We start from the raw sequence: 27,426 nt of genomic DNA on the forward strand, positions 1-27,426 counted from the left end.
TCTTGTAATTAGGCACAATTTTGCATCAGGCCCTCAGACTTCAGATGGATCAATGCAGGACAGCAGTGGGTAGCAGGCTTTTCCCTGTGCCCACGTCAGAAGCGAGAGGCACAGGGGTAAGGGCCACAGTGGAGAGGTAGATGCTGGCAGCCAGCCCTAAATCCCAGTAAGGAAATTTAAGGCAGAGAATGAAGCAGTGGTAATTGCCTCTGGAATGTTAAGAGCTCTGAGGCTGAGGGGAGGAGGTGAGAAAGCAGCTGAAGGACAAAGAGCGGAGTGGAAAATAGCATCCTGTACCTGCATTGCTCTTCCAGAGTACAGCCTCAGTGCACCCTGAATGTTCCCACCAGGCAACAAGTGTAACTGTGCTTCTGCTACAGAGCGTGGTGCCAACAAACCACTTCTTAAAAGGGGGAGCTTCAAGAAAAACTACATACCAAGATCATCCTTGCTTCCCTGTGAAGCAATGGCGAGGTGCCTCAGTAGTGCTCACTACGGAAATTCCTAGAATTGTTGCTAAGACATCATTGCCAGTGCTCTGAGGTGTGCTGGCTCCACAAGGTATTATGTAAGTGTAAGATACTGTTGCTACATGGAAAAGGCCATGATGATTCTAGGCCTGCTCAACAAGCAAGGTGTGGGAGAAGACACCTTTGCTTTAGAGAACACAGGGCTGCTTGGGTGCTTTTTCGTCCTGATCTGTGCCTCTGATTTCTTCCTGATGTGTCAAAGTGTTACTTTCTGTGGACAAGAAAACACTTGTAATATAAACAAGTAGTTAGATAAAGATGTTGGTGTAGCAGCAGAGAAAAAATTGACTGTGTAATTCAAGGAAATCTGAGGGGAAATTGACATTAAATCTCAGGAAATGTAAGAAAAGAAGTCTGTGTGAAGATCCACCTCCTTTCAAAAAGCAAAGCAAAGACCACGTCATGTAGGCAAAACGGGGATGAGGTTTGTTGTTGCTTCTCCCAACCCATTTTTGAGCTCTTTAAGTCTCATTTTAGCCCTGCAATCAGTGTGTTATTGCACAGCAGTCCCGCTGCTCTACAAACTTCCACACTTCATACGTGCAAAATAAAAACGTTCGGTGAAATCAGGTCCACCGTGCTACACTTGCTCCGTTTTCCTTCTTCCCAAGTGCCAGGACTATTGTTTCATGCGAAGCCATCAAGTCACCCAGCCGTGTGTGTGCTAAGTAACCCCTGTCCGTAAGCATTTGTTCCCAGGGTAGGAATGCAAGCGCCGGCAGCGAGTTCGGCACGATGCTCTCCTTTCACCTGAAGGATTTCACTGCCGTTTACGGTGCCAGCTGGCGGCCGCCGGGTTGGAACTTCTCGTACCCGGGGAGTTCTCAGGAGGTCCGCAGGGGCCGCGAGGAGAACGCTCCGTCGCGCAGCGAGCCCTCCCTGCTCTAAACGCAGCGCTTTGTCCCAGGATTGCTCCGCCCGGTACCCGCAGCTCCTCGGGGCCGCAGCAGCCCGGGGCTCCGCACCTGCCGCCCGGCCCCGGCGCTTCTTTGTGCCTCGGCGGCGGGGCGGCCGCGTTGCCATGGGAACGGCCCCGCCGGCTGCGGCAGGAGGGCGGGAGGCGGGTCGTGTGGCGGCGCAAGATGGCTCCCCGAGGCGGCGGGCCGCACTGAGAGCGCGGGCGGACGGCAGGGAGGGCGGGAGGAGCCGGAGCGGGGTCGCGCCCGGCCCAGGCGGCCCCTCGCGGCCCTCATCCCCTTCCTCTCGGTCTCAGCCGGCAGCTCCGCGGCCGCGGGCGTTGCAGACGCGCCCTGCCGCCGCCGCGAAGCGCCGCCGCGCCAATGCCGGCCCCGCTGCGGCCGGCCAGCCCCCGCCTGTGCCATGGCTCTGACCTTGTTCGGTGAGTAGCGGCCCGCGCCCATTGTCTGCGGCGCGGCGCGTCGGGGCGGGGCCGGGAGGGGCGGGGGCCTCGGGCAGGGCGCAGGCACGGCGGCGGGAAAAGTTGCGCCGGGCGGAGAGCGGAACCGGGATGCGCGGGGCGGCGGGCTGGGCGTGCAGGCAGGGCTGCGGGGATGGGCTGGGCTCTGTGTGCTCGAGGCACTCTGGAGGGAAAACGGGAGAGCCGTGGTTTGGCTGTTAAGCGCGGGGTTTCTCTGATTAAGCGCGGTATTAATTTCTCGGTTAAAACGCTGCCCAAAGGCGCGTTACTGGAAGCCACGAGGCGAGCAGAGCGGCGGCGCCGCGGGCGGCACGGGAGGAGCACGGGGCGGCACGGCCGGGCGCCGCTCCTGCGGCGGGCGTCGCTTCTGCGGGAGAGAGCGGCGCGATGCGATCGTCCCGCGCTGCCCGGGTTGGCGCAGCTCTGTAAAACAAGGAGCGTCATTCCGTCTCTCCTCTTTAAGATCTGGCACCTGTTATGTTGTTCCGGTACGCCAGCCCCATCCGACAACAAGTTCAGCACGTGTTGCAAAATAGTTGTCGGCCGGGAAGCTGGCCGTGGCGCGCCTTAGCTGCTGCGCGGTCCCCGCTGGGCTGCGGATGGCCGCCGCGTCGGGCGGGGCGGGCCCTGCAGGGGCCGAGTTCACCGCCTGCTGAAAGCAACGCGCGTTTTGCCGCGGTGAGTAGCTGATGTGTGTCCTTGTAGTCTTCGGCTACGGAGTTGAGAGTGTTTGAACTTCGGCTTTTAAACGAAGTAACGCTGTTTTTAGCGGGCTCGGCGACCTGTAAGGGTCCCTTCTGGCTCAAGTGATTCTGTGATGATTCTGTGACATTTGTAAGCCAAGCACCTGTTTTTTAGACTCACCGGGTTATTTTTTAACTTCTGTGAGTTTCATCTGCTTGATAACGTTCTTCGATCAATAAATTTGCGTTACAAAGGAAATTGGATCGGGTTTGCGCGTGCTCTCACATCTGCTGTTAGTGACATTGATGCATGTTAAAGCTAATGAGCAAACAGAAGATGGAGCAGCGGGCCCTGCTGTGCCAAGGGCTTAAATAAAATTTTGCCAAGGGTAAATAAATAAATAAATAAATAAATCTGAAGATTGCACCCTTGTAAGGAACTACAAAGGAACAATAGAAGGGCACAGCAAATAAGATTACTGTGTGCTAATAAATTGATGTGAAACCCTTCGTAAATGTAAAAGCAGAGGAGCGCATCTTAAACTATGAGCACAGGAGCATCAGGGGGAGTTGGGTTAGTACAGGAAGTGAGTGCTATGTATGCAGGTAAAGCTGTGATTCGCTAACAGGGGAGTTGTCACAGCTTCATATGTTGCTGTGTCCTCTGAGCTGCTGTGACTTGCTGCACACTGTCTCTTCACACACAACAGATCCAAAGGTGTCTGCTTTAAAGCATAAGAACAGCCTTCAGCTTTTATTTTGGTTGTGGCAGCCTCTGGATGGATGTGTTCTCAGTTGCCACGCTGCCTCTGACCCGTAGTATCTCAATGCAATAATATGCCACTCAAGAATATAGAAGTATTTTTAACCATTTTCAATGTAATCTTATTGCAAATCTGGGAAAAGACAGGAGAAGCATACCTAAATGAGTATATGTATTCCTGGGCTTACACAGCTGTAACTGTGCTGTTTTAAATTCGCACCTCTGGTATGCCAATGAGTATCCTGAGCGAAACCCTCCCTCAGGACCTGTTTGCTGTGGTTCTGCACTTTCATGTACATTCTAGGCTCAATACTCCATGTTTTTTCTAACCTATAATAGTATATCTGAATAAAATTTCACATAATCTTGGGTCGCTTCTGATAGGATGTGCCACAAAGACTATGAAACTTGAGATAAATTACCACGTCAGCTTGGGAAGAAAATCCACCCAGTTTGGTGAGTTCCTTTCAATTAATGTGTATATGTGTCAGCACAGCAAGAGCAAGGAGAGGGATGGGAAGTGTTGCAACATGCCTTTTTTGTGCTCTTGATGTTGATTTATGGCTATTTCAGTGTGTAGGTGAAAGGCTATTCTAAAAGGGGACAGGGCTAGAAAGCAGGGTGACATCATATATTCCAGACCTGTGGTTATCAGGCAGTTGGAAGGGTGGATAGGCTGCATTATATCTCCTTGGTAGAATGGCTGAGAGTTCTCTTCTCCCGTTGGAGATTGCCCTTTGCTACAGAATGCCAAGCTGCTCTGTGTAGCCACTGGAATGCTAGCTGCAGGTGGGGCCTTCAGGGTGGCACTTGGAGGCTCTCAGAAGGTTGGCTGTACATTCAGTCACCACAGCCTTGTCAGTAGCCTTTCTTTCCTCTCCGCAACCATTTCTTCCTGCCTTCTGCAGCAGCTGAATGGAGTTTAAGCTGCGTCCATCCCTGCTATTTCAGCACAAAGCCATGGTGCATGGAGGTGTGCAGAGGCTGCGTGCTGGGAAGCAGCTGAAGGGACTCACAGGTTCTGCTCTGCTGCCTGTCTTGGAGGGAGGAAGAGCGCACAGATGCGATTTTGTGGCTGGATTCCCCGAGGCCCATTTGCTAATAGGAGGAGCTGTGGAGGCAAAGCTGAGGTGTGTGTCATTCTGTCTGTCATTCTGCTTGGATGGCTGAAATACGGGAGAGATAACAAGCAAGATAGAGGAAAAAGAGGATATGTGAAGTTGTGCTATTGCTGCAGCTGTTTGCTGAGGATGCTTTTGCCTCTGGGTGTCCTGAGAAGCTTTTAAAGGAAGTCAGTGTTGTTTGGAAGAGTTTTTTGTTACGCGTTACTGCTTGTCTGTTCACTTTCTGTTTGTTTGCTAACAAACTGCCTTGTGTGAACTGAGGAAGATGTCTCTAAATGGCCAGGGAAGCTCTTCCTGACCACATTTATCGTTAGTTGTTTGTGACACTGCTTTCCTGTTCAGAGCACACAAGTGGATGAGAACTCCCTTCCTGAGCACTGGTAGTAAGAAATGAGACATGAAACTGCAGAAATAACCTCCTATGAATCTATCTGTTGCTATGAGTATGGAGCAAGCCTTGGAAAGAGATGGTTCCATCACTGAGGTGCTTGTGAACAAGTGACCATTTTCATTTCTGTGCATTTGTGATTACTGCTTTCCATGCAAAACCCCACTGTCTCATCACTGCTGCCCTGAAAGGTGGGCTGTGATTCTTTTGGCAAAACACATCTTTTCAGTTGTCGTGGTCTTAAAAAAGGTACTGTATGGAAGTGAAATCAATTCCTTGTTCTCTGAGTGTTTTGCCTGCATGGGAAAGGCTTTTAGCCTTTCTGCTACTTGGTTGGCTTAGTGAGAGGAACATGGAAAGCCAAAGCTCCTCTCCAGAAGGCTTACCTATAGGTAACGCCTGTGGATTCACCGTGGGGTGGGAAGTGCTCAGAAATTGATGTGATTATTTCTTGCTGCCTGTGCAGAGCCACTAAGAATGGGGTAAGCAGGTGGTGCACAACTCAAGTTGTTCTCTTCTTTGCCCTGAACTACTTCTAAAACTCGTGGCAAGCTGTCATGGCAAGTATTTTCCAACAGTAACATAGTTAAAGAAACAAGTTGTACCAGAAGAGTGTTCTTTCAGTTTGGTTCTGCGTGGAAAGATGTGATGGAAGTTTTCTCATGGAATCAGTGCATTTGTGATGAGGTTGTTATCGCTACAGGGATTACAAGAGTGGTGAGGTGAACAGTAGCCTCAGGCCAAATGATTTTAAGAGAGATTTAAGTACGTCAACATCTAGTTATGAGAAGAACTTGGAATTATTCAATTAGACAAAACTATAGATAACAGCAGTGTTTTTTGTCTGTCTTTTTTGTTTGTTTTATTTTTAAGCAAGATTTAGAAGTGAAGGTGATTCATTAAGCGTGGATGGAAGCCATGTTAGGGGTGAATTTGATTGATCTTCCAAATCCCATTCATGTGGGTGGGAAGGAGAGTGTCCAAGTGCTGAGAATCATAAGGTTATTTTCTCCTAGGTTCTGTGCTAACCCTGCCTAATGGGTAAGACTTAATGAAGCAAGTAAGGACAGCAACCTTGAAAAGCTTGTGCTGGCAATGCAGTCTCAAGGAAGAATGGAAATAAAAACCTACTTAGGAGCAGGGAAAAGAGGATAAATCTATTGGCACAGGGGTATCCATTGATCAAAGTATTAGAGAAGCGACACTAACGCTTATAAATGAGGTGGAAAAATTTCACTCGTGGCTTCCCAGCTTAGTGCTTGGAATTGTGCTTCAGGCAGTGGCTAGTATAGAACTGTGTTTTCTGTAACTGAATATTGTAGGAAATATTCAGGTAACTGCTCCAGAGGTAACTGCTGGAGCTGTAAAGGTCAGATCCAGTTGTGCCCACATGTGAAAAGTACAGGGTTTTGGAATGAGAGGTAGAGATTGACATAGAAAATGTTACTGCTGCGCCTTGTGCTCTCCAGGAATATATCTGTTATTAGAATATATCAAAGCATCTGCCCAGGAACCAGAGGCTAGAATTAGGTCAAGAATTATGTCTAATAATCGCATTGCCTTCTTTTAAGTAAACCAAAGTAACTGAGGAAGAGAGGAAAAATGGAATAAGAAATAAAATGGAGCAGAGAAAGATTTTAATTCATGCCAGCTACAGCAGAAGCCCTCTGAATTCACCCCCTCCTAACAATTCTCCTCAGTCTTTTATCCCATAGAAATCCTCTCGCATCCCTTTCCTCCTTGCCTGTGAGCTGCTCATATATGGAGGCAACCTGCACAGCATGGAATCTCACCTGGTGCTGTCAGGGAGGACTGTCCTCTGGATTGTCAGACCACAGAGGAGTTCCCAAATGCTGTTGATGCAGATTTTTATGTGATAGAAAGCATGTCTCAGTGTCCAGAATGTGTTTGCATATAGAGTACTATACTTGAGTACTGTTTTAATCAGTAAATTCAGAACATAAGCCTAATACAAACTCTTTGGAAGATCATGTTGCTTGTGCCAAGTGAAAGCACATGTATCAGAATCCTTCAGGAGTACAGGTAATTTCTCGATAAGCACCTTCCCTGTCAGATGATTTTCTTTTCTTCCAGAGCTAGCAGCTTAGTGCTCACATCTCGAGCTATTTAGCTGCTCCACCTTGTGGACAGATCGTGCAGTTCCACAGAAGCAGGCTTCAGATTAAGCACAGCAAGACAAACCCGAAAGCTGCCCACAGAGCTTTGTAAGCATTTAAACAATGTAATCATAAACTGGCATAAAGGCTCCTGGCTGAGGATTTTGCAGACACTCATGATTTGTAACTTCAGTGGGATAGATTGTATCTGTCTTGCAAATCTTCATAAAGGATGGCCGGAAATTGAAAGCCCTCTAGATCTTGCCTTTCCGGATCTGTCTTGAAACAAAGAAAAGTGTAATTTAAAATCACTGAAATATTTGGTCTGCTAAATCTAGGTGCTAGTCCCTGGGAGGAGGGCTGATTGCCTCCAGCTGGGCAGCCTGCAGTGTGATGTGCCACAGCCTCTGCCAGCGTGGAAGAGCTGATGCATTTGGCATTTCCAGCATTCAAAGTATTTGCTCATCCTGTATCTGAATGAGAAAAAGAAGGAAATTTCTGAAGTCACTTCAGAATTTCTGGAAAACGTGCTCACCAAATGCTTTGGGGCAGCTTAGGGAGAATTCCCATTCTGAAAGTAAAGGTCAAGCACTGTTTTCTAAGTGCTGGAGGTTGGTTGCTCACTGCATGGTGTCATGCTACGTGGCCTGCAGAGCCACCACTGCAACCATTTAAATCATGGAGCACCAAGGGCACCAGGTAGCGAAGTCTTGAGTGCTCCTGCAGCAATGGAAAAAGAGAGCTACCAAATTATTCTGTCTGCAGAGAAGGTGGGGGACTGTGAAATACGGAGTAATAGCATGGGCAGGAAAAGCAAACCCATTGTTAGTGCAGTACCTAATAGTTCCTGGCTCTCACATGTCAGGGTACTACTCAGTCTCCTCAATGCTGAGTTAGTATCTGGTAAGTATAAAAGCCAGAGCAGACTATAAAAGCTGCTGATAATTATTTGGTATGGGCAGTCTTCCATACGTATTCATCTGCACTTTATGGCTTCCATATGAATCTGCTTTAGTGCAGAGTTGGATTGCTTTTCACTGGAAAACAAAACAAAAAATGCAACAGGATGTAGCTCTTCCTTGCCTCTGCCTTGCTGGCTGAATGTACACCCAATTAAGGAAGCATGCTTTTGACACAGTGATTAATTTTACTGATTTCCTTTTCAGGATTTCCAAAAAGTATGTTTACAAATGTAACTGTGAAGGCACTGAAACAATCGTCAGAGTTTCAACAGGAGCGGAGAAATATTTCAAAACGTAGCAATGAGATGAAATTATTTTTCTTTCTGTAGAGAAGATATTTGGGAGCTTTGTGCTGAATGTTATTGCAGTGCCATAGAACTCCCCCACGCACTCCAGGCCGGCTCTGACCCCGCACCAGCCCAGGATGGTGGTTCTGCCCCAGCTTGCTCCTTGCAGGCTCAGCCTTGGCAGCAGGTGACTTGAAGCCCCAGTATCTGGGTTGTGCAGGGCAGGATCAGAGGATGTGGTGCTGCTGGGAGATGGTGAATATCTCTGAGCTAATGGGTGACACGCTGCTCTAACAGAGTGCTTGTCGCTCACTGTGTCTCAGAGCTCTGTCAGCATCTGCCCTATTTCTGTGCAGAAATCCTGTAGATTGCAACCTGTGACAATTGCGTGCAGCATTCTGCTGCGCAGCTGTCCCCATCTAGCCACATAGGTTGGCCAGAACCATTTTTAAACTGAAGTCTGGAGTGTGATCTGTCACATCCTATGACTTTCCACATGCCTGTTTTTGTGTTTTGCCACAGTGAAGCTTTTTCTATGAAGTAGAGCTGAGTACACCAGAAGAAGTTATGCAGAGAGGTAGTGCTGCCTGGGGCATTGTTGGATTGCTGGGCCTCAGGAATAGGGATACCAATTTTTCATCTATAGGATGACTTCATCTATGTGAGCCTCTGCTCCTCTTGCCAGCAGCTGTTCTTATTTTCTATTTAGACATCATGTTCCATAGCACAAAGTCTGCTCGTTGCTTGTAGATATTGCCATGAGCTTTCGGTTCCAGTAAGGATGGGTCAATATCCCAGAAAAAAAGTTCAGAACAGGTGTAAGAAGCCATCCAAATAAAGCATATGGAGAGGGGGGAAAAAAAAAAAAAAGAAGAAGAAAGAGAAGGAAAAAGTGGGATTATCCAAAAGAAAGACATTGGGGGCTAGCTTCGAGCACTGATCATATGGAACTTTGCAGACAGCTCTCCTGTTCCCTGTGGGCAGTGGCCAAGCTCTATGTTGAGCTGCTTGTCCTCATCCACAGAGCACAGCTTTTATCCTCAGAAGTGTAGCAAGAGCTGAGGACAAATGGAGGGCATCTCTCATGCCTCCTGGTGCTTCCAGAGCCACAGGTGAACCTACAGAGAAGGAGATTTATGAAAAAAAATGTGTTTAAAGCTACAAACAAGGAGAGTCTGATGGATAAATTTTTGTTGCTGTAGTTATATTGGTGAGCAATGAAATTGCCAAGAAGGAAGGTGTGGCTTTCATCTGCTTTACATGAAATGTCCTGTTTGCATCCTTGGAGGCCTCTTGAAAGTTTTCTATGAGAACAGAAAGAGGTAAGAAATGGTACTTCCACGTTTGGGATTGAGTGAAAACTCACAGCATCTGGAGAATGACATTTGGAGGAAAAAAACTAATTCCAACTCAAGAAAAGGCATTCCACCACATTGTGTCCATTTCCCTTTCTCTGACCCTGCCAATAATGTGTTTTAGGAGTTTCCTTCATAATACTATAAAGTGATCCTGGTTCCAGGCAAGAGGACTCGGTAGTCTGTCCTCCTCCTTCCAGCCATGAGCATTGATGTGTTGCATCTGTTCTGGAAATAAGAGTGCAAACACAAGCCATATTTTTGCATGAGCAATGGCTTGTGTTATTGACAACTGTTTTAGAAAATGGAAAATCTGTTTGTAATAAGAATCATAATAGGTTTGTTATAACTCTGATGGTCAAAGAACATAAACGGGTCAAGTTTGGGAAAGGAGAGGCAACAACATCTATTACACCACAACAGAGAGACATGCTTTGGAGCACGAGTCCACCCTGAGACTGTTCGTAACAGCAGTCAGAAATCAGATCTGCTCTTAATTTTCTCTTGTGTGACTCTGGTTTTGCCTGGGCTGCTAATGGGTGGTTTGGTTTTGTTTGTGTTTTTCCACAGGAGGCTAATGAATTCACAGCAGCTATCTTGGACTGAAATGGAAGCGAGGACAAGTTCTCAGCAGATTTTTAGCAATGCATGGGGAGGCAGGGTCAGCGTTGTGCTCTTTTGTTGTGGTTCAGCTTTTAGCAAAACCACAACACTGTATTTAAAAATATTTTAGAGCAGGGAAGTGAATGTACGTTACTTATTTCAATGCTGGTTGTGAAAAACATTCAAGGCAAACAAGCAAATAGTGATTAAACATGCCTTCTCGATTCGGTAAATTAGGGCATTATGCAATTGATGGAGGGATTGTATTTCAAAAGTGCCTGAAAGCTCTTCCTTTATTTAGGGTCTCCTCTACACGACCTTGACAGGACAGATTTCTTATTCAGGGGAAGAGATTAATTTACAGCTAGAAGACACTTCTGTAACATCATGTTGGGATTTTTTGCTATTAGAGTGGCTGGTCAGAATATTTGTGCAATCAAGTTTCACTCAAAATTACCTTTTGGAAGATATGTTAGAGAAATTGAGTCAAGAAATTATTTTTGTGAGTGGCTTTAGGCTGTGGTTAAGGAGTTGTAACTGGCTGGAAGTTCAGGCAAAAGCAATGGTGTCCTTGCAGGTACTACTGTTTGGAACAACTGAAACAAATGATGGGAAGTGAGCTTGGTCCCTGTGCAGGGAGATTTTTAGAACAGGAGATAAAGAAGGAATTGTGGAAATAAATAATAGGAAGGGAAATATAGGAAAGTTAATATTTTCTCCTACAGTATGACTTGTTCTGGCTACAGTGAGGCCTGTCTAAGAGCAATAGCTTTGACGTGAATTGCTGCCTACTTCCAAGCAAACTCATCTGACCATGATCAAAGCACTGAGCAGCAACTCTAATGAAAGCCAGTCTGGATTTACACTAGGGAAGCTTGATTACAGTGTTCATGTTACTTGACATTACTTTGAATTGCTCTGAGACTTTATTTTCCTCACATAGAAGTCATTTGGACAAATCGTCTGTTGGATCTAGGAAATATGATTCATCCAGTAAGTGTATTTTTGTCAACTTTGGTCTTGCAGGATTTGTTAGCAAAAGACTGCTCATATACCCATAGGAAATGGTAGAGAGCTGCCCATCTCATTGTTCCAGCAACCTGGGGCAGCTGACAGTGCATTCAGCTTTAGCACAGTGGGTTAAATAAATAATTGACGGGCGGTTTTTCACTGAAATGGAGAAATGAAAATGACAAATTTGATTTTGACAGCATTATTTTGACAGATAGTTGAAAGAGCTATCATCAGCGTTACAGTGGTCTGCATCAGAGGGTCAGAGGCAGCTACCAGTTGGGCTCCCTTGTCAGCAGCCACAGCGAGCCCACTTTGTGTCGGGTAGTGATGCTAGAAATCCCCTGCAGCCTGTTGTCTGAAGGCAGACTTCTATAAACAGAAAATAAAATTAAATTCTGTTTGTTAAATGTCCACAAGGTGGCACCTGGCATCTTTTTTGCCTCTCTGAATCCTGTTTTTTATGCATACTGTAATACTGAGAAATAATTTTAGAAATGTTGAAACTTCTAGCAGAGAAGCTAACTGCTTTCATGGAACTGTGTTTTTCCCCATTTAATCTACAGTCAAGAAAAGGGCAGCAAGAGCTGCGTACTTTGCTTGCTATTGCAGACACGAAAATTCCAGTTGTTACAAAGTTCAAAGTAAATTTTTTAATTAATATTTTTTGTTTGTTTTCTTAGTTTTTATTCATAATCATTCTTGTCGCCAGATGCCGCTGTGTTTGTGTGGCAAAGAGGAGGGAAAACAAGAACTTGCTTCCCTTGCTTCAGTTCAGAGAAAATCTAGAAACACATGAGCTGCAGCCTGGTCTAATCACATAGCAGACAAGTTCATTTAGCAACAGCAGTGCCCATGATAGGTAAAATATTTCCCATTACAGTTTTCACATTATTCATATAGAGGCAGTAATAGCATACCTGATGAGAAAAGACTGTGAACTCCGGCTGTTTTCACTGGATGCCTCATTCTGACCCATTAGAAGCATTTCCACTGAATTTATCATCTTCACAAAAGACATTTGTAGACACAGGGATGGCGATGTGATTTATTTTATTTTTCTCTTCCCTTCAGGGCTGATATCAGAGCGTGGCCTTTTGTAGGGCCTTTTACTTTTGTTGAAAGTGCTCCCACAAGCAAAGCCATCGCTTAGTTGCATTAGAGGACTGGAAGTAACTCTTCTAGTTTTCTTGGGTGTAGTTCACAGTTGCTTTCTCTTAATTGTTTTTACTTATGTGAAATTAGAAACCTAATTATACTTGTTTGGAGATATGAGCAAAAACATATGAAAACAAAAGGGCGAAGGCAAATAAGTAAATTTTGTCCCAGTACAACATTCCTAGGCCAGAGTCACAGTGTGGCTTAGTGCTGTGCCACAGCCATTCAGGGCTGCCTGGGGAGCTGGTGGAGTCAGTGCTATGGAGGTTTTCCCAAAAGGGTAGGAGTGGCCCTGGGGGACGTGGATTTGTGGGCATGGTGGGGATGTGTTGGTGGCTGGACTAGATGGTCTCAGTGGTCTTTTCCAACTTTCTGACTCTATGAAGGGATGCTTTATTCTCGTGAGGACAGGGAGGAAACTAGCAGTGATTTATTTGGGAGCGTTTGCACTGCAGCTCCTTCAGTACATAGTGGTGCCTTGCCTGAAGAACAGCGGTGACGCATCTGAAAGTTTTCAAAGCTTTTTTTTTTTCTGAATTCAAAGGAATAATCCTGCCAAGGATAACATTAAAATAGCATCAAAGACTCAATAGCAGTCTAGAAGTGTCAGTCATCGTGGCCGAGTGTCAAACAGCGTATCATATGTTCTGGAGAGAATGAGAAAAGGCCAAGAATAGCTGCTGCCCTGCAGGAATCATCCTGTTCCCTGACAGGCCCTGTGGTGTTCTGTTGTGGCTTGTGAAACCTTGTGTGTTCCAGTTGGGTGCAGGCCATCTGTACCTGAGGTTCCTGGTCATTTCTCTTTTCATGTTCACGTGGAGGAGCTACATGCTAAAGAAGTCTTCGTTAGGAGCGCGTTTTACGCGAGGCAGGTTAGCAGACCTCAGCTGTCTCCACTGCTCACTGAGCTTGGGCTGAAGCAAACCTCTTTGCATCCTTTGGTGCCCATTGCCTGCTGCATGGGCTGGCTGCTCCACCGCAGCAGCCATCACCATGTCGTGTGGCTTGCAGTTCACACCAAGGCTCTGCCCACAGCCCATTTTGTTCACTGACTGCTAGTAGCGCAGGTAGTAGAAGGACATAGGCTTTGTAGAGAAAGCTTTGGTCTCATCTGGCAGTGGCAAAGGACCCATGGCATATTTTGTTCCTGCCACAGCACACAGATGAGGGCTTCTGCAAAATGCTTTGTGCTGCCAAGTGCTGGCATTGGCAGAGTCCAGCATCTCCTATCTACTGTGAAGCTGTGGTGCTGCATCTATCGGGTTTACTGCTGCTGCCTAGGGCTGTGGCTGTACTTATCCTTTAATTACTTTGATGCTGTTTGAGTTTTATTTTGGTTGGAGTGCATAAAAGCCCAAACAGCTAGGGCCCGTTTACTGCTTAAAGCATTTTGTGATGCCTTGATTTTAGTTTCTGAAAGACTGTTGGCACTTGCACTCTGACAACAGGGATGAAATGACATTCTCTGTTCAGCTCTGACGTTTTTGTGGCTTGAGAATCTCACCAACAATATAAATTACACAGCTTTATTTCTGTAAGTCGAGTAAACCCTTTGGGCATATAGAAGGTGCTAATAAGCAACATTTTGAGGCTGAGGAGGAATTTTCTAGAAGTTTTTTCAGGGGCACAAGGAGGAGTCTGTTTAAAGGGTCAGCAAACGGCCATGGCTGCTTGTCATCCACCTCCCCAGCAGTTAAAATTTGACCCACACTGCTGCCAAATAAAGCATGATCTAGTATCTTAAAACACATGTTAGTGCTTACTAGACTGTAACGTACAGAAGAAGGTTTTATACTTGTATCTTTTTATATTTATGACATACCATTCCTTGGGCCTAGGCTGTTCAGAAAACATGAAATTAGATTTACTTCTAATCACATTGAGGTTTTGTGCATGTGGTGAGGAGTCAGCCTCTTCCACAAGGTTTGCCTTTTGAGGCCTCACCTCTGTTTGACAGGGATATTGCCAAACACAACCCAGGTCTGGGGCAAGAGCTGCTGTGCCAGCAGATAGCTGGTTATTTCCTTCCAGACAGCATTAAACTGATCTCTTCCATGAGGGTTACAGATCACCATGCTGCAGGAGATGACGTACAGTGAAAGAAAAACAAAACTGAATTCTCTGTAGCAAGCCTCGCAGCAAGCCCTAAATTACTTGATAGGGTTACCATGCATGGTTACACTGTTGCTGCTCTACCCTAGGGCTGGCTGGTCTTCAGTAGGGAGATAGAAGGAACCATTTCAAGCAGAGGTAAATATTTTTATTCTTTCTATAAAAGGAATACACAGAGACAAGCAGTCTAAACAGTTTGAGGCGATAGTAACAGTTTTCATATCTGCAGTTAAAACGTGCGCTCAGAAAGTACTAAAGTTGTGTAGATTTATCTAATGGACAAAATGGCAGCCAGTAAGAAGAAAATAATGGTGGGAAATGCTGCATTGTAATGTCACAGTTAGTCAAATTTATGGAAAAATCTGAAATGCTCTCGCAGTACTTGTGTCTGTATGTGAACTTCTCAATGGCTGCATGAATTTCTGTTGGCAGAAAGCCTTTTCTGGTGCAAGCATGGATTTCTGACGGTCATCCTGTGCTTTTCATTTCTCAATTGCAAGTAGTTCTTGCACAGGTCTGCATAGTTTCCTTTTTCTTTCATTAACCTACATGCTTCAGGGAGATCAGGCTGGGCGCAGAAGGGAGAGCTCCTGTCCCACCATGGTATTTCTTCCCAGCAGGGGTCTGCTGCACGGTGAGTGCTGGCAGAACAGCAGAAACAGCCAGGGATCCCAAACCAGAGACACCACAGCATTACAGGTCTGCAATAAGGTACTCGCTTTGCAGGCTGGTTTTGTTTTGCTGTGGGTTCAAGAATAAGAACTGATCTACAGGGTAGAGGACTGTGCATTAATTTTCATGTGTCCTGCAGCATTATTTCCCCTCACCCTTATAACTTTCCTTTGCTTTGAGATTTAAAGTGATTTATCATAGAATCACAGTTTAAGATCAGAATCAGATTGAGATATTCTTACTCTTTTCTTTCTATAAGAGTATGTATTGATAATATGACAAGTCTATTTAGGAGCTTGAAAGTACAGGTTTTAAACAGTCAGCTGTTTCTTTTCTAGTCTAGGATGGAAAATGATTGAAGATCAGTATGGATTCAAGGCATAGAATTGGAAGAAGTTCTGATAAATCATATAAAAACAGAACCTCATATCCTTCCAATCAGAGTGAACTCCTGAAGAGTTCAAGATGTCTCATTGCTTGGGATAGTGGGAAGTTATCAAACATTTTCTTTTCTAAAGGTTAGGAAGGCTCTTAACTTCTAGCACCTGCCAGCTCCACCAGGCTGAGTTTAAAACTGCAGTTTCTGTACATGGATAGCATATCTGGTAGAAAATGGTTTGATTTTATTATGGAGATGCTTAGCAGTGCTGAGATACCATGCTGATGGGAGCTGTACAAAGATCTGAGAACTGCTAGCGTGGAGTTCATTGTGTTAACTGGAAGGTGATGCAGTGTTAGTGAGAAAATGTATTTTGGGTTCAGCATCTGTGTTTTACTAATTATGCCTTAAAGTGCTTTTTGGGTTCTTTGGACGCATAATTGGAGGTGCCGTACACAGAGGCCTGTACTGTCTGAAAATTAAGCCCTTGGTAGATGGGACCACCTCAACTGGTCTTTAAAAACAGGAAGCTGACAGCTAATCCAATGCATGTACTCCTTGGTTTTTGTGTAACAGTGATTTTAGTTCTAAAACATCCTTACATGGAAGGGAACACTACAGACCCTCTCCTTCACTGTTGGTGCTGCACTGTTCTTGCTGCTACAGTATTTGTATCAGATAACTTTTATTTTTGAATCACAATAAGTAAGACCTTTTGTTTTTTCATGTGGGATGGCCTGGGGGTATTCTAACACTGGTAAGGCAATAGAGCTTACAGAGGGATTTTCTAACAAAATACTTGTGCACAGCTGCATAACATAAATCATTCCTTTCAATTTTTGAACGTTACATGTTTGTTTTATGAAAGTTACTGCTGTTCTTGTCTGACTTTAACAAGGTTTGGGGTTTTTTGTTTGGCACAAATAATGCTGCTTTTCGGTTTTATGATCGTGCTTTCCATACCCTAGCAATTACATGGCCTGAGTGCGAGCAAGTCCAGGTTAGGCTGCCAAAATGTTTGTATTTTCATAACAGTCAGCTCATATTTTACAAATATGGAGTGTTGTCCTTCACTGACGTTATTTATTTATCAACGCAACTGGTGCCGATGCTGCCAGAAATAAGCTATAGCAGAAGGGAATGCAGCTAGGGGAATAAGAGTCCTCTCCTGGGACTAAACCCATTATTTTCACTTTCATGTTTTGCCCTTTTTCCACGTGGCCTTGCAGCACGAAAGGATCTCATTACAATCCTTCTGGAATGAATCGATTCGCATTGCCCTAATTAAAAATACCAGAGTAGGAGTGGGTGACCACTGCTGCATCTGTTGCTGCTGATCCTCCATCTCTGGTGGGCAGCTGGGGATCTCTGTGTTTGTGGGTGTGTTGTCGGGGCCCCAGGGCATGGCGGCACATCTCCAGGGCCTTCTGAAGGTCACCTTGCTCTGGGCAGTGGCTGTTTGACCACACGCTGCCTTAGCGATAAAGGGAATTGCGTTTGAAAACCCCGCGTACACTGAGAATGGAAAATACCTCCTTCCGCTTAACCTGGTTTAGAGACAGGATGGAAAAGTCTCTCTTTTTGCAAAACAAGGACTTCCGTGTTGGATTTTATTTTAGGAGTCGTTAATTGCTGTCCAGAAGAGGAAGAAGGTGATGACAGGAGTGAGTTTGGTGAGGGGCGATTTTTCAGGGTATTAACTGAGATTAGAAAACCTTTCTCTTGCTGTTTAACGAGGAACTTAAAGTATATTAGGAAGAAGTTCTTTACTGTGAGGGTGTGAGGCACTGGAACAGGTTGTCCAGCAGAGTTGTGGATGTGCCCTCCCTGGAAGCATTCAAGGCTAGGCTGGATGGGTGTTTGAGCAACCTGGTCTGGAGGGAGGTTAGGGTGAGACCTCTAGGTGGTCTTAAAGGTCCCTCCCAACCCAAACCATTCAGTGATTCTACGAACATAATAAAACACTACGCATTACCTGTCCCCTCTGATGTTTTGGCTCCTGATCTGCATGTTTGTCTTTTTGTAAATGGTTTTATTTGTGGCTAAGGATAATACCTTTCCATATATTCTAAGTAAAGAGGATGAACTTCTGTCAGGCTGCTCTGTACTTCATTACTAAAAATAGTTACAGAATCCAGGTGCAGTATTTATCTTCATACTGCAAGTGCTTCTGTGATGTTTTTTCAGTGTTAAAACGTTTCTAGCACAATATTAAAAACTGCTGTTGTTCTTTCAGACACTGATGAATACCGACCACCTGTTTGGAAATCTTACTGTAAGTATCTCAGCTTTTTATTTTTTTCAAGTCAGAGCTAAAAAAGTTTCAGTCAGGTACCTTGGAAACAGACTCATTTTTGTTTTCATCTATGTGTATGGGAACTGTTAAGTCAAGACCTGAATTACTGGTTGAGCATCTGGGGAAAGGTCTGGGTCAGGCCTGGGAGCACAGGTGAAGGTGGAGCCTGGCTGCATCTCTTCTAGACCTGATTTAAGGGCTGATTGCCACTGCAGAAGGATCTCTTTCTGGAGATCCCTCCTTTGTGGAGTTTTTCCCTGCAAGCCTAGATCTTTGGGTGTGGGTGAGCATTCTTTTCCTTTGCCATTGTCTCTTTTGCCATTCCACCATGCTAATCTTTCTAACTGTAACATCTGAGTATAAATTTAAGAAGCACCAAAAGCTTCTGTATCTTCCATGAACCTGAGTAGCACTGCCTGTTTGGGCATCTCCTTGCAGGCCACTGTCAGGAATAGGAGTGTCCAACCTTTCTTAATACCACAGCTTGGCTGCTAGCTTGCCAGGAGGCTCAGATGAGTATGTACACCCCTTCTCCTGCACTGTTTTGGTTCACCGCAGCAAACCTTTCCCATAGAGCAGAATTAAGTGCACAGTCACGGGCTTTGCTTGTATTTCTCTCTCCTGATGGATGAAGTGGAATGGCTTGTTTGACTTCCCTAGCGATAATTGCAGCAGGGAAACTGATGTTCAAGTTTGAAATGCATACATCAATTAGAGAAAAAATGCACATTTTGCTTTGTAACTTCACTAGTCTATCTGCTGTGCTTCTGACTGGAAGATGAGAACAGGTATTGTCTTCTGGGACAAGGAATTTCTTTCTAGAAAACCTGTTCAAACCTGCTTGAAGTAAAGAGGGAGAGAGTTCACAACTTTTGGCCTATTTCTGCAAAATATGTTGATTCTGCTGTACTCTTCTTTGAAATTCACAGACACCCATATTCACTTTATGTTTTTTTGTTGGTTTTTTTCTTTTTGAACCTTACTCTGGTTCTTAGAATTGGATCTAGACAAGGATTAGTGCCATCAGAAATGGCTTTTAAAATAGAAGCTAGAGGATCTCTGTAGGCAAATAAAGGATCACACTATGCTTGCAATGAAGATTGCTATTTTGTATGTGTCTGCGCTGGTTTTCATCAGTTGCATAAATCATTTTTGTAATACCGGTACAGAATGGTTAGGATTGATTTTTAGTAACATCAGGAAGAAAACATTAGCTTTTTTTGTTTGGAACAAAGGGAGTCAGTTTTTCCAGTTGATTTTATGATTGCCAAATCATTGGGCAGTTTGCCTTTTTTTCCATTCTCATGTAATTTTGCACATAAATACACTATTTGTCATCGGAAAAGCCTCATCATGAAATAAGAAGAGTAACGACCTGAAATCTTACTGTATAAAGTAATGTATGGTTTTATTATCTGAAGAAAGTGACAGCACACGTCAGCCCTTGGTGTTAGCACTAATGATTGAAAGATAATTTAGTTTGAAAACATTACAATTCCAAATCCCATTTTATTGAATCTGGTCCTATTCAGGTAATAATTTGGTGTTGACAGCCTTGTTTTCCAGGTGACTTACCAAACCAAACTGGTTTCATGATAGAAATTGACAGTTGCTCAGCTGGTATAAAACTATGAAGTTGCCACTGGCTCATACGATTTAATTGGCTTAGTGAGTCTCATATTAAAAATAAAAACAAAAGAGGTTTGGAAGATACTAGTAAGTATATGTCATACCGTAGGCCTTAACTGCTTTACCCTGCTATCTGACTCCTGCTGTCTTTAGACTGACAAATGCAAAGGCCATTTTTTCCCTTGTTCAGAAAGGTCGCCACTGAGTAGTGGCAAAAGCATCGGATTTGATTCTGCAGAGTTCTGAATGACTCCTGTAGTCTGTCACCGAATTTCTGGTGATCCAACAAGGGTTCACTCATTGCAAAAAGTGTGATAGCTGCCTGATTTCACATATAACAAACTTTAATTTGCATTTATCCTAATTCCTTCTTTGATCTGCTTGGCCAGAGACTCCCTAGTGCTTGAGCAACTAATTGTAAAAATAATCAATAATCTTGGTTTGGCTAGGAATATGCTCTTTTCTGACATCTTGTAAGCGATTTTGAGATCTTGATACCTGTGTATTCATATTAAATCTTGCAGTAAGTTGTCTATTAAACAGAAAATATAGATGAAAAAGCCTAACAGGTACAGTGATTTGGTATTAACCAGAATGTAACTTCTGCCTTCTCTCAGTGTATCAGTTGCAGCAGGAAGCTCCCCATCCTAGAAGGATAACCTGCACTTGTGAGGTAGGTATTAACATTCAGTTTTATAAAGTCCAGCAATTCTGAGTCTGTATGTGATGTTGTGCAGCCCAAACAGCACTTTGTGGGAGACATGGCAGTGTGATTGGTGTAAGTGATAAATCAACAAGCAGAAGTCTAATACTTGTTCGCATTCTGTTTTTTGAGTCTCAGTGCTTATGGCTTATCAATATAGTTGCTAAGCTATGCAAAAAGCTTCTAAAGATCCAAACAGAAGCAGGGGCCTTGCTGAGAGGCCGTGATACAGAAGCACCTGTTCCTGGGGCTGGGTGTTGTGACAGACCCTGAATTGCCAGCACATCCTGCATGGTGTTGTAGCGGACTCACACCTCCTCAGAGCTGTGGTGCTGGTGGCAGTGGCTGGTACAATTACCCCTGCCAGCAAGGGTCTGCTTGTGGCTGCATCTCTCTTGCAGCTTCAGGTAGGAACCTGGGAAGCATTAATTTCAGTTACAAAAATACCAAAATGTTAGGCTTGACATGTGAACAGTATTACAGAGCATAACTGCGTAACCACTGAAAGTTATTACATTGCTGCAATAAAACTTAAGCTTTTTTATCATGTGCCAAGAGAAAGGAAATTAATCCTTGCAATATGTTAGTCATTTTGATGTAGTATTAAATACAGAGGGACACAGCACTGTCAGGAACACTTATAGCTTGCAGTTTAGATCAGAAAAAGGATTACTTTACACAATTAAACCAGGCGTTTCACTGTCATCTTTTCAAATGCCCAATTGTGATTCCATGAAATAGCCTGTCAGTTTTTAAGATAAAAGGTAGAGATTTAACAGAAACAAAATATTTAATTTAGTGGAAACACTCCTGACTTCTGTTGATGTGATGGATTTGTATTTTTATGAACAACATAACAATAGCTGATTGCACTTAAGCAAGACTTAGCTCTAGGAAAGAATGCATTAATTTTACAAGCATTGTAGCCCTGGGTGATGAGAAGTCACAAGCAAATTTTACACTCCATCACAGTGTTCTTAGAATGCTATTAGGCTTCAGCTGGGTGAACTCAGGCAAGCAAGCAGAGATACTAGTGTGTGTATTTGATCATACACAGTATTTTCTCTCTCTGGGGTGATGGAAATCCTTCAGATCCAGTTTGGCCTCTTTGCAGGATCGAACAAGACTTAGTCATGCAATATAAATATTGTGAATATTTATATATATAAATATAAATGTGAATATAAAAGTATCTGTTTAAAGCTTATTCAAATATAAGTCACACTGACTGCTATAATTCTCTATTAATTATAAAAATAAAATTTTTATCAGGTATTATAGAGGCGGCAAATTGAAAAACTGCACCAGTTGAACTTTAACAGAGTGTAAAACTTTCCTTGTGCAGCAAAAAAAGAAGGGAGAAGTTCTGTGTTTTTAAAATAGCTTCAGCTGAGCTCTTGAACTGCTGAGCAAACCTGTGTCTGTACCGTGAGCACTGCTGTAGAAACTGAGAAGTAAAATCTGCATGGTTTAGAAATCAGTAAGAATTGAGCTAAGTAAAAGAGCTATGAAAGAATGAGTCAGTTGCAGACATTTAGCTGCATGGCAGCACATATTAAGTATTCTTTTTCCCTTTACAGTATCCATTCAGCAGGAAAAAAAAAAAAAAAAAAACAACCTCTTTGAAGTGTATTTTCTACCTAAGGAAGGTAAAATTGAAATAATGCATTACAACACAGATAAGTGTTTTTCATTATAAACATGGAACAGTTTTTGCAGCTGCTTCAGGTTAGATGTGGAAATGTATTCATTGATCAGGAACGTGTTTAACCTTTCTCTGTGGTCTCAGCCTCTCCTGCTAGTGTTGAGCTTTGTGATCTGCTCTTTCTCAGCTGGGTTACTATTAGCAGCCATGCATGAGTCAGTGGGGAGCAGAGTCTTTTCCTAAGTGGTTGAATTATTCAGCTGTATAAACAAATTCATAAATATTAGGAGGAGAATTTTGGTCCAGCGAACATCAAAGAGGTCAGTGGGAGGGAGCAACATGTAATTTGGTGAGGTATTAGTGCCTAAATTGCTCTCCTTGTTACTGTATTCCACTTGTTGAAAAAAAGCAAGATTGATGGTTAGAGGAAAAGCACTTGTTAACGAATAAATGAATGTCACACTTTAAAATAAAGAAATCCCACTCTTATTTGAGGTGCAAAGGCACATTGTGTACAAGTGCTGATACCGAGAGGTGCATTCAACAGAATGACCTACTTAACATGAAACGCTTCTCAAATACAGAGAGTTTGAGCTGCTGCACCATTTTTGTATCAGAGCAACACGCAGATCAGTGGAATTACACTGAGCTAGAAAGAGCAGTGCTGCTTCTGGGGATTTTTGTTGTAAACGTGCCGTAGAGCCATGTCTTCTAACTCTGTGTGATGTTCATTTGTAGACTTCAGAGTTGGTGATTCTGCAATATGATAAGGGTGTTGGATTTCTATGTGAGATTTGCATCAATATTACAATGCTGTTTGTCCAGTTAATATTGTATTACCTCTCTGAAATTTCTGTTTATTGTGCATATGATCTTCTATATACATATGTGTGTGCTTGCACATGCAGGCATATGTAGGGCATCCTTAACTGCTGAAGGCATTTTGTGATATATTTTAAACAATTAGGAATGAAAAATTATCAAACAGTCCTATGGAGGAGATACTTAAGATCACTGCCCTTTCCTGCCCTATAACAAGGCTTCATTCTGATTTGGTGCTAGTAGTAAACAAGCTGTTAAGCAGCATCTCTGCGTAGCCTTGTGAAAATGGCCTCTGCACACATCAGATTGAGCATATGTAACGCACATCCATGTTCATTCTGTTCATAGAGGTGGCTTGGTCTGTATCATACTCACCCAGAAGGATGACCCAGCCTCCATGGTACATGGTAGGCTCTTCTCCAAAGGAGTGGTTCCTGTTAGGTACTTACTGGGGCTGCCCTGTTATCTGTTCCTAAACTGAGTTACATTGGCTTCACCTCAGTTTGCAGGGGGAAAAAAATCATAAAGCAGTTGTAGATAATTACATTCACCTTTGTGTTTCTTGTAGGCATCGCAGCAAGGCGATCTTTCCATTGGTCTCAAGTGCATGTATAGTACAAAGCAAATTGAGGACAAATATCTCAGAATTAATGCAGCTGCTTTGGTTTTATTTCAAAGCATATTCCCTTTTTCACATAGGTTTTAGTTCCAGTCCCACTGAACGTTTCTGTTTTGTGCCCTAAGCTTGCTGTTGACCCAGTGCAAGTCAACCCCACAAGGCCTTGTGCTGACCTGATTGGCTCTCAGTGCTCACGCTTTGCTGGAGGACACAGAAATACAGTGTGGTGGGAACTCTGGGAAGTCCAAACAGACACAAAAACCCAGAAAAGCAGCATCTTGCTTGCAGCAGGAGTAAGAGCAAATGCCATGCTTTCTTTTAGGCCTAATTTACTGTGAGTAAAGTTGGTGCAATGATACTACAGGAAGTGTTGTAGAAAGCTGAAGCACGGTGCAAATTGTCAGACACAATAAATGTGGCTTACAAGAAATGTTTGCTTTTGTACGTTCACATGGACTGCACTGGATGTGTAGCCCAGCTAGTGGGGAGTGAAGAAGGCCCCCGCTGAGCTCAGGTGGAGTTGCCTTAGAAACTAAATGTACACATTCAGCCTAGGTGACAAAAAGCTAATATTATGATAAGTAAAAAAGTTATTGAGAAAGCACACAGACACGCACAGAAAACCAGGCCAGGAACCAAGTGGGTTCCTGTTGCACAGGGTCTTATAAAGGCAGGCTGTGTTGCACATCAACATTTACACTGACGTTTTTATGCAGTTCGTAAAACTGATCAGTAGGGACTCAATGTCAACCAGAGCAGTTATTTTGCTCTCTAAATCACAGTCCACCAAAGTGAACTGCAAATCCGGCTCAGATGGGCCGGAGGCTCAGTGAGCTCCTGTCATCTGCCGATCCATGTTTTCAAGTAATTTCACAGAATGCAGCATTACAGTTTCTATTAAATTTGCAATTATTCTGAGGGCGTCCTTAGTAACTGCAAAATAATTTCACTTTTATTCTGATTCCATATTGTGTTCCTTTTAATAAAATAGCCTAATTTTAACAAAAAAAAAAAAAAAGATTATTTTTTTCCCTTTTTTTGAGTTGATCCAGTCTCTCTTCTGTACCTTTCAATACAGTTATCACTCTGTTTGATTTTATGGGGGAAAAGAATATATTTTTAGAACGTTTTCATCTTTCCAGTGACTGAATGTTTTCACAGAAATGATAAACCATCACAACAGCTTTTTGCTGGGAGTACAGAAGAGTTGTCACTGGACTGTGCATCAGGTTGTATTTTTTTCACATTTTGGACATCTGAAGTATTTATTTATACTCCACTGTGGTGTGGTATACTCCGGAAAGGAGTGCTAATTTTAATAGGCAGTTCTCTGAAAGATGGGAAAAGGAAACTAGAGTGGCAGTTTACTGCGAGTACTTTTTATTTTATTGCAGCTGGATCGTTTTAGACTCTTGTAGTTCAAGTTGTATAACTAAGCGTTGAATTTTATTTTCCAAAGATTTCCCTCCTCTAAATTTGGCAAAGAAGGATAACCTGGTGGGTTAGATTATTGAATTTACTTGAAGGAGGTCTTCAGTCCCTCTCTTGTCAAAAACTTCCCAAACGATTGCAATTGAGTTGCTTCATCCAAAATACTTGGCAGGAAAGTTGACTCCTGCCACCCTTTGCCTGGTGCGTCTGTTCACACTGTAGGGTCTCTGTAGAATGGGCTGCCTTGTGTTATACAGTAGGACATTTTTGTGTGATGCTGAGTTCTCTTAGGTGGTGCTGTAGATCACAGTTCAGTGGAGTAGTATGCGAATTAGCCACTTGCTAATGAGCCTTTAATCTGCCACTTGCCCTCCCTGAGCATGACAGAAGCTTCGTTTCCTTTGCCAGTGACAGCAACAGCTGTGTGATAGAAGATACTACTTACATTTTAGAGTTTTGCAGATGTTTCATTACACTAGTGCCCTTAATACAGTACATTTCTGCAAAATTAATATTTTGTTTCTTTTATTGACAATTTGGATGAGCAACACTTAATGCCATCAGTTTGTGTTAGCAGAGACCCATGGACATGACCCAAGCAGCTTGTTCCTTCTCACCCCATGTTAAGCCTTTCAGAAGTGCAGTGTTCTCCTCAAGTTCCACCTTTGACTTCCTGTACTCCACTCCCAGAGAAAACCTTGGAATGGCCAATGATTTTGATACATACTTACCGTTATGTCCCTACCTATTAATAATATTCTATTAAGGACATTATGTTGATACACTTGTAAATGTGAAACATTACAGTTTCCATCTGTTTTTTTTTTTTCTAGGTAGAGAACCGTCCCAAATATTATGGAAGAGAGTAAGTAACATGCATCTGAACATGCTTTATCCCCATGATGTGTTGGCTGATAACATTTACAGGAAAGCCTGAAAGTGTTTGCAGTGGAAACACTGCTTTTCAGCATGGTTTGCATAGAAGCACAGAGGATTGGGCATGCCATTGCACCCTTCAAAGGCAGCTTTCCCTCGCGGTGGGTGACTTTGCAGTGCTTTGCTCCTGCATCTGCCCAGCTGTCACTATGCAAGACCTTGGCATGGTCAAAAGTTGCATTTTGGTGGCCCTATCATCATCAGCCACTACAATTGCACCTCAGCCTTGTTACTTCTGCCAGGCTGCTCATTTTGCTTTTGCAGCGAGAGCTTTTGTTCTATTTCCTTGCAGCACGTCTTGCTCACCATCGTGTTATTATTGCAGTGCTACCATTTTTGTTTACCAAAAATTACAGCTGCTATTTCTGATGGCTGTAGATGTTATTGAGTGATAACTTACTTGAGAAAGCCATATATTTCTGCACTTTCAGGGAGTTGTCTCTTTTTTACTCCACTCTCCAACTGGCTTTTGTGAAAGATGTTTTCATGCAGGAAAAAGAAGATTTGGAACAGGAATGTAACACTGATGGATATCTTATATGTGTATTTGTTTTCAGACTGGTAAGGTAGAGATGGTTAGATCTAGTGTGGGGGCAGAAAAACAGATCTGATTTATGTATATTTTGGTAAGAGATGCCTAGCTCGGTATTTAAACCAGTAGTTAGTAAGATTATGCCATCCCCAGGATTATAGTGAGTTGCTGCAGTATTCCTAAATGTTGTAAAATATTGGATCACATGCCTCTGGCACAAAGCATCTGAAGCCAAGAGGAGAAAATGGACTCTTTTCTACATATTAAATTGATGACTGTCAATTATAAAAGTAGTATGCTTGTTTAACAGATAAAGAGAAGCCTTCCTGAACCATTTAAAGCAATTTGAAATACAACCAGAAAGATTAATTTAAGATGTAGGTTTCTGCAAAGCAATCATTTTTATGTTATTCTGTTTTTCAAATACCATAGCTGGTGTTTTTCAAGGAGGAGGTGATTTAAAAGTGAAACAGCATGTGTTTCAAAATGCTTTTGTTCCTTAGATTTCATGGCATGATCTCAAGGGAAGAAGCTGACCAGTTATTAAGTGTTGCAGAGGGAAGCTATCTCATTCGTGAAAGCCAAAGGCAACCTGGAACCTACACTTTGGCATTAAGGTTGGTAATTAATATTTCATTTTAAAACGTATAAAATATTCAAAAGATTGTACTGTGTTGTTGGCCTTAATGCTTAAACTTCCTTGTGATTCTTTTAATTTTTTAAAAATCACAGTAAGCATTTAAGGAACTCGCGCTTTTTTACCCTAATTACAGATTTGGTATCTTTAGCCTTCTGAAGTCCCTTAGCTGCTTCTGAAGTGCTAAGGGTCCTTTTCTGTTTGCACCTCCAAGGTTGCAGCAGTTGTGTTTCTGCTGATTTTCCTTCATTTTGCTGTTCTCCCCTAGCCTTCCAGATGCGTGACCCCATTTAGTCACTAAGAGAGCAGTCAAGAAACAGAAGGCATCTCATGAGGTCTCATGAGTGTTCTAATCTGTGGGTTACTTGCTAGCTAGCTAGCTGTTGCTGAAGAGCAGTTAGTTCTCTCTAGCCCCTGTGTGGGACAGCCTATAAATCAGATGTCTTTTTGTCTGAGCCTCTCTTAACTGACAGTGTTTGCAGATCTGTTTCCTTGCTCTGCAAAATCCCAGTAAGTAGATCAGATAATACTCTCAGTGAAACAAAAAATAATTTGAATAGTTGTGAATCTATATAGTTTAATTACTTTTAAAGTAATTGTGTTTATTCTGCTCTGAGTTGTATACATAAATAGCCAAATGGGAAACAGTGTTAG

At 43.2% G+C, this 27,426-nt stretch overlaps 1 protein-coding gene across 1 annotated transcript in view; it reads left to right on the forward strand.

Moving 5' to 3' along the window:
* The first annotated feature begins 1,796 nt into the window (after nucleotides 1-1,796).
* Nucleotides 1,797-27,426, forward strand: part of CHN1 (chimerin 1) — an 80,259-nt gene continuing 54,629 nt past the window's right edge. Inside the window, exons 1-5 of the mRNA XM_042822221.1 lie at nucleotides 1,797-1,869; nucleotides 17,759-17,797; nucleotides 20,065-20,120; nucleotides 25,501-25,532; nucleotides 26,639-26,752. Coding sequence (XP_042678155.1) covers nucleotides 1,851-1,869; nucleotides 17,759-17,797; nucleotides 20,065-20,120; nucleotides 25,501-25,532; nucleotides 26,639-26,752 — 260 coding nt within the window. The 5' untranslated portion in view covers nucleotides 1,797-1,850. The remainder of the gene's footprint in view (nucleotides 1,870-17,758; nucleotides 17,798-20,064; nucleotides 20,121-25,500; nucleotides 25,533-26,638; nucleotides 26,753-27,426) is intronic.

This window comes from Centrocercus urophasianus, unplaced genomic scaffold (assembly GCF_019232065.1).
Source record: "Centrocercus urophasianus isolate 14NV4802_14NV808 unplaced genomic scaffold, USGS_Curo_1.0 seq_20, whole genome shotgun sequence".
Taxonomy (NCBI): Eukaryota; Metazoa; Chordata; class Aves; order Galliformes; family Phasianidae; genus Centrocercus; species Centrocercus urophasianus.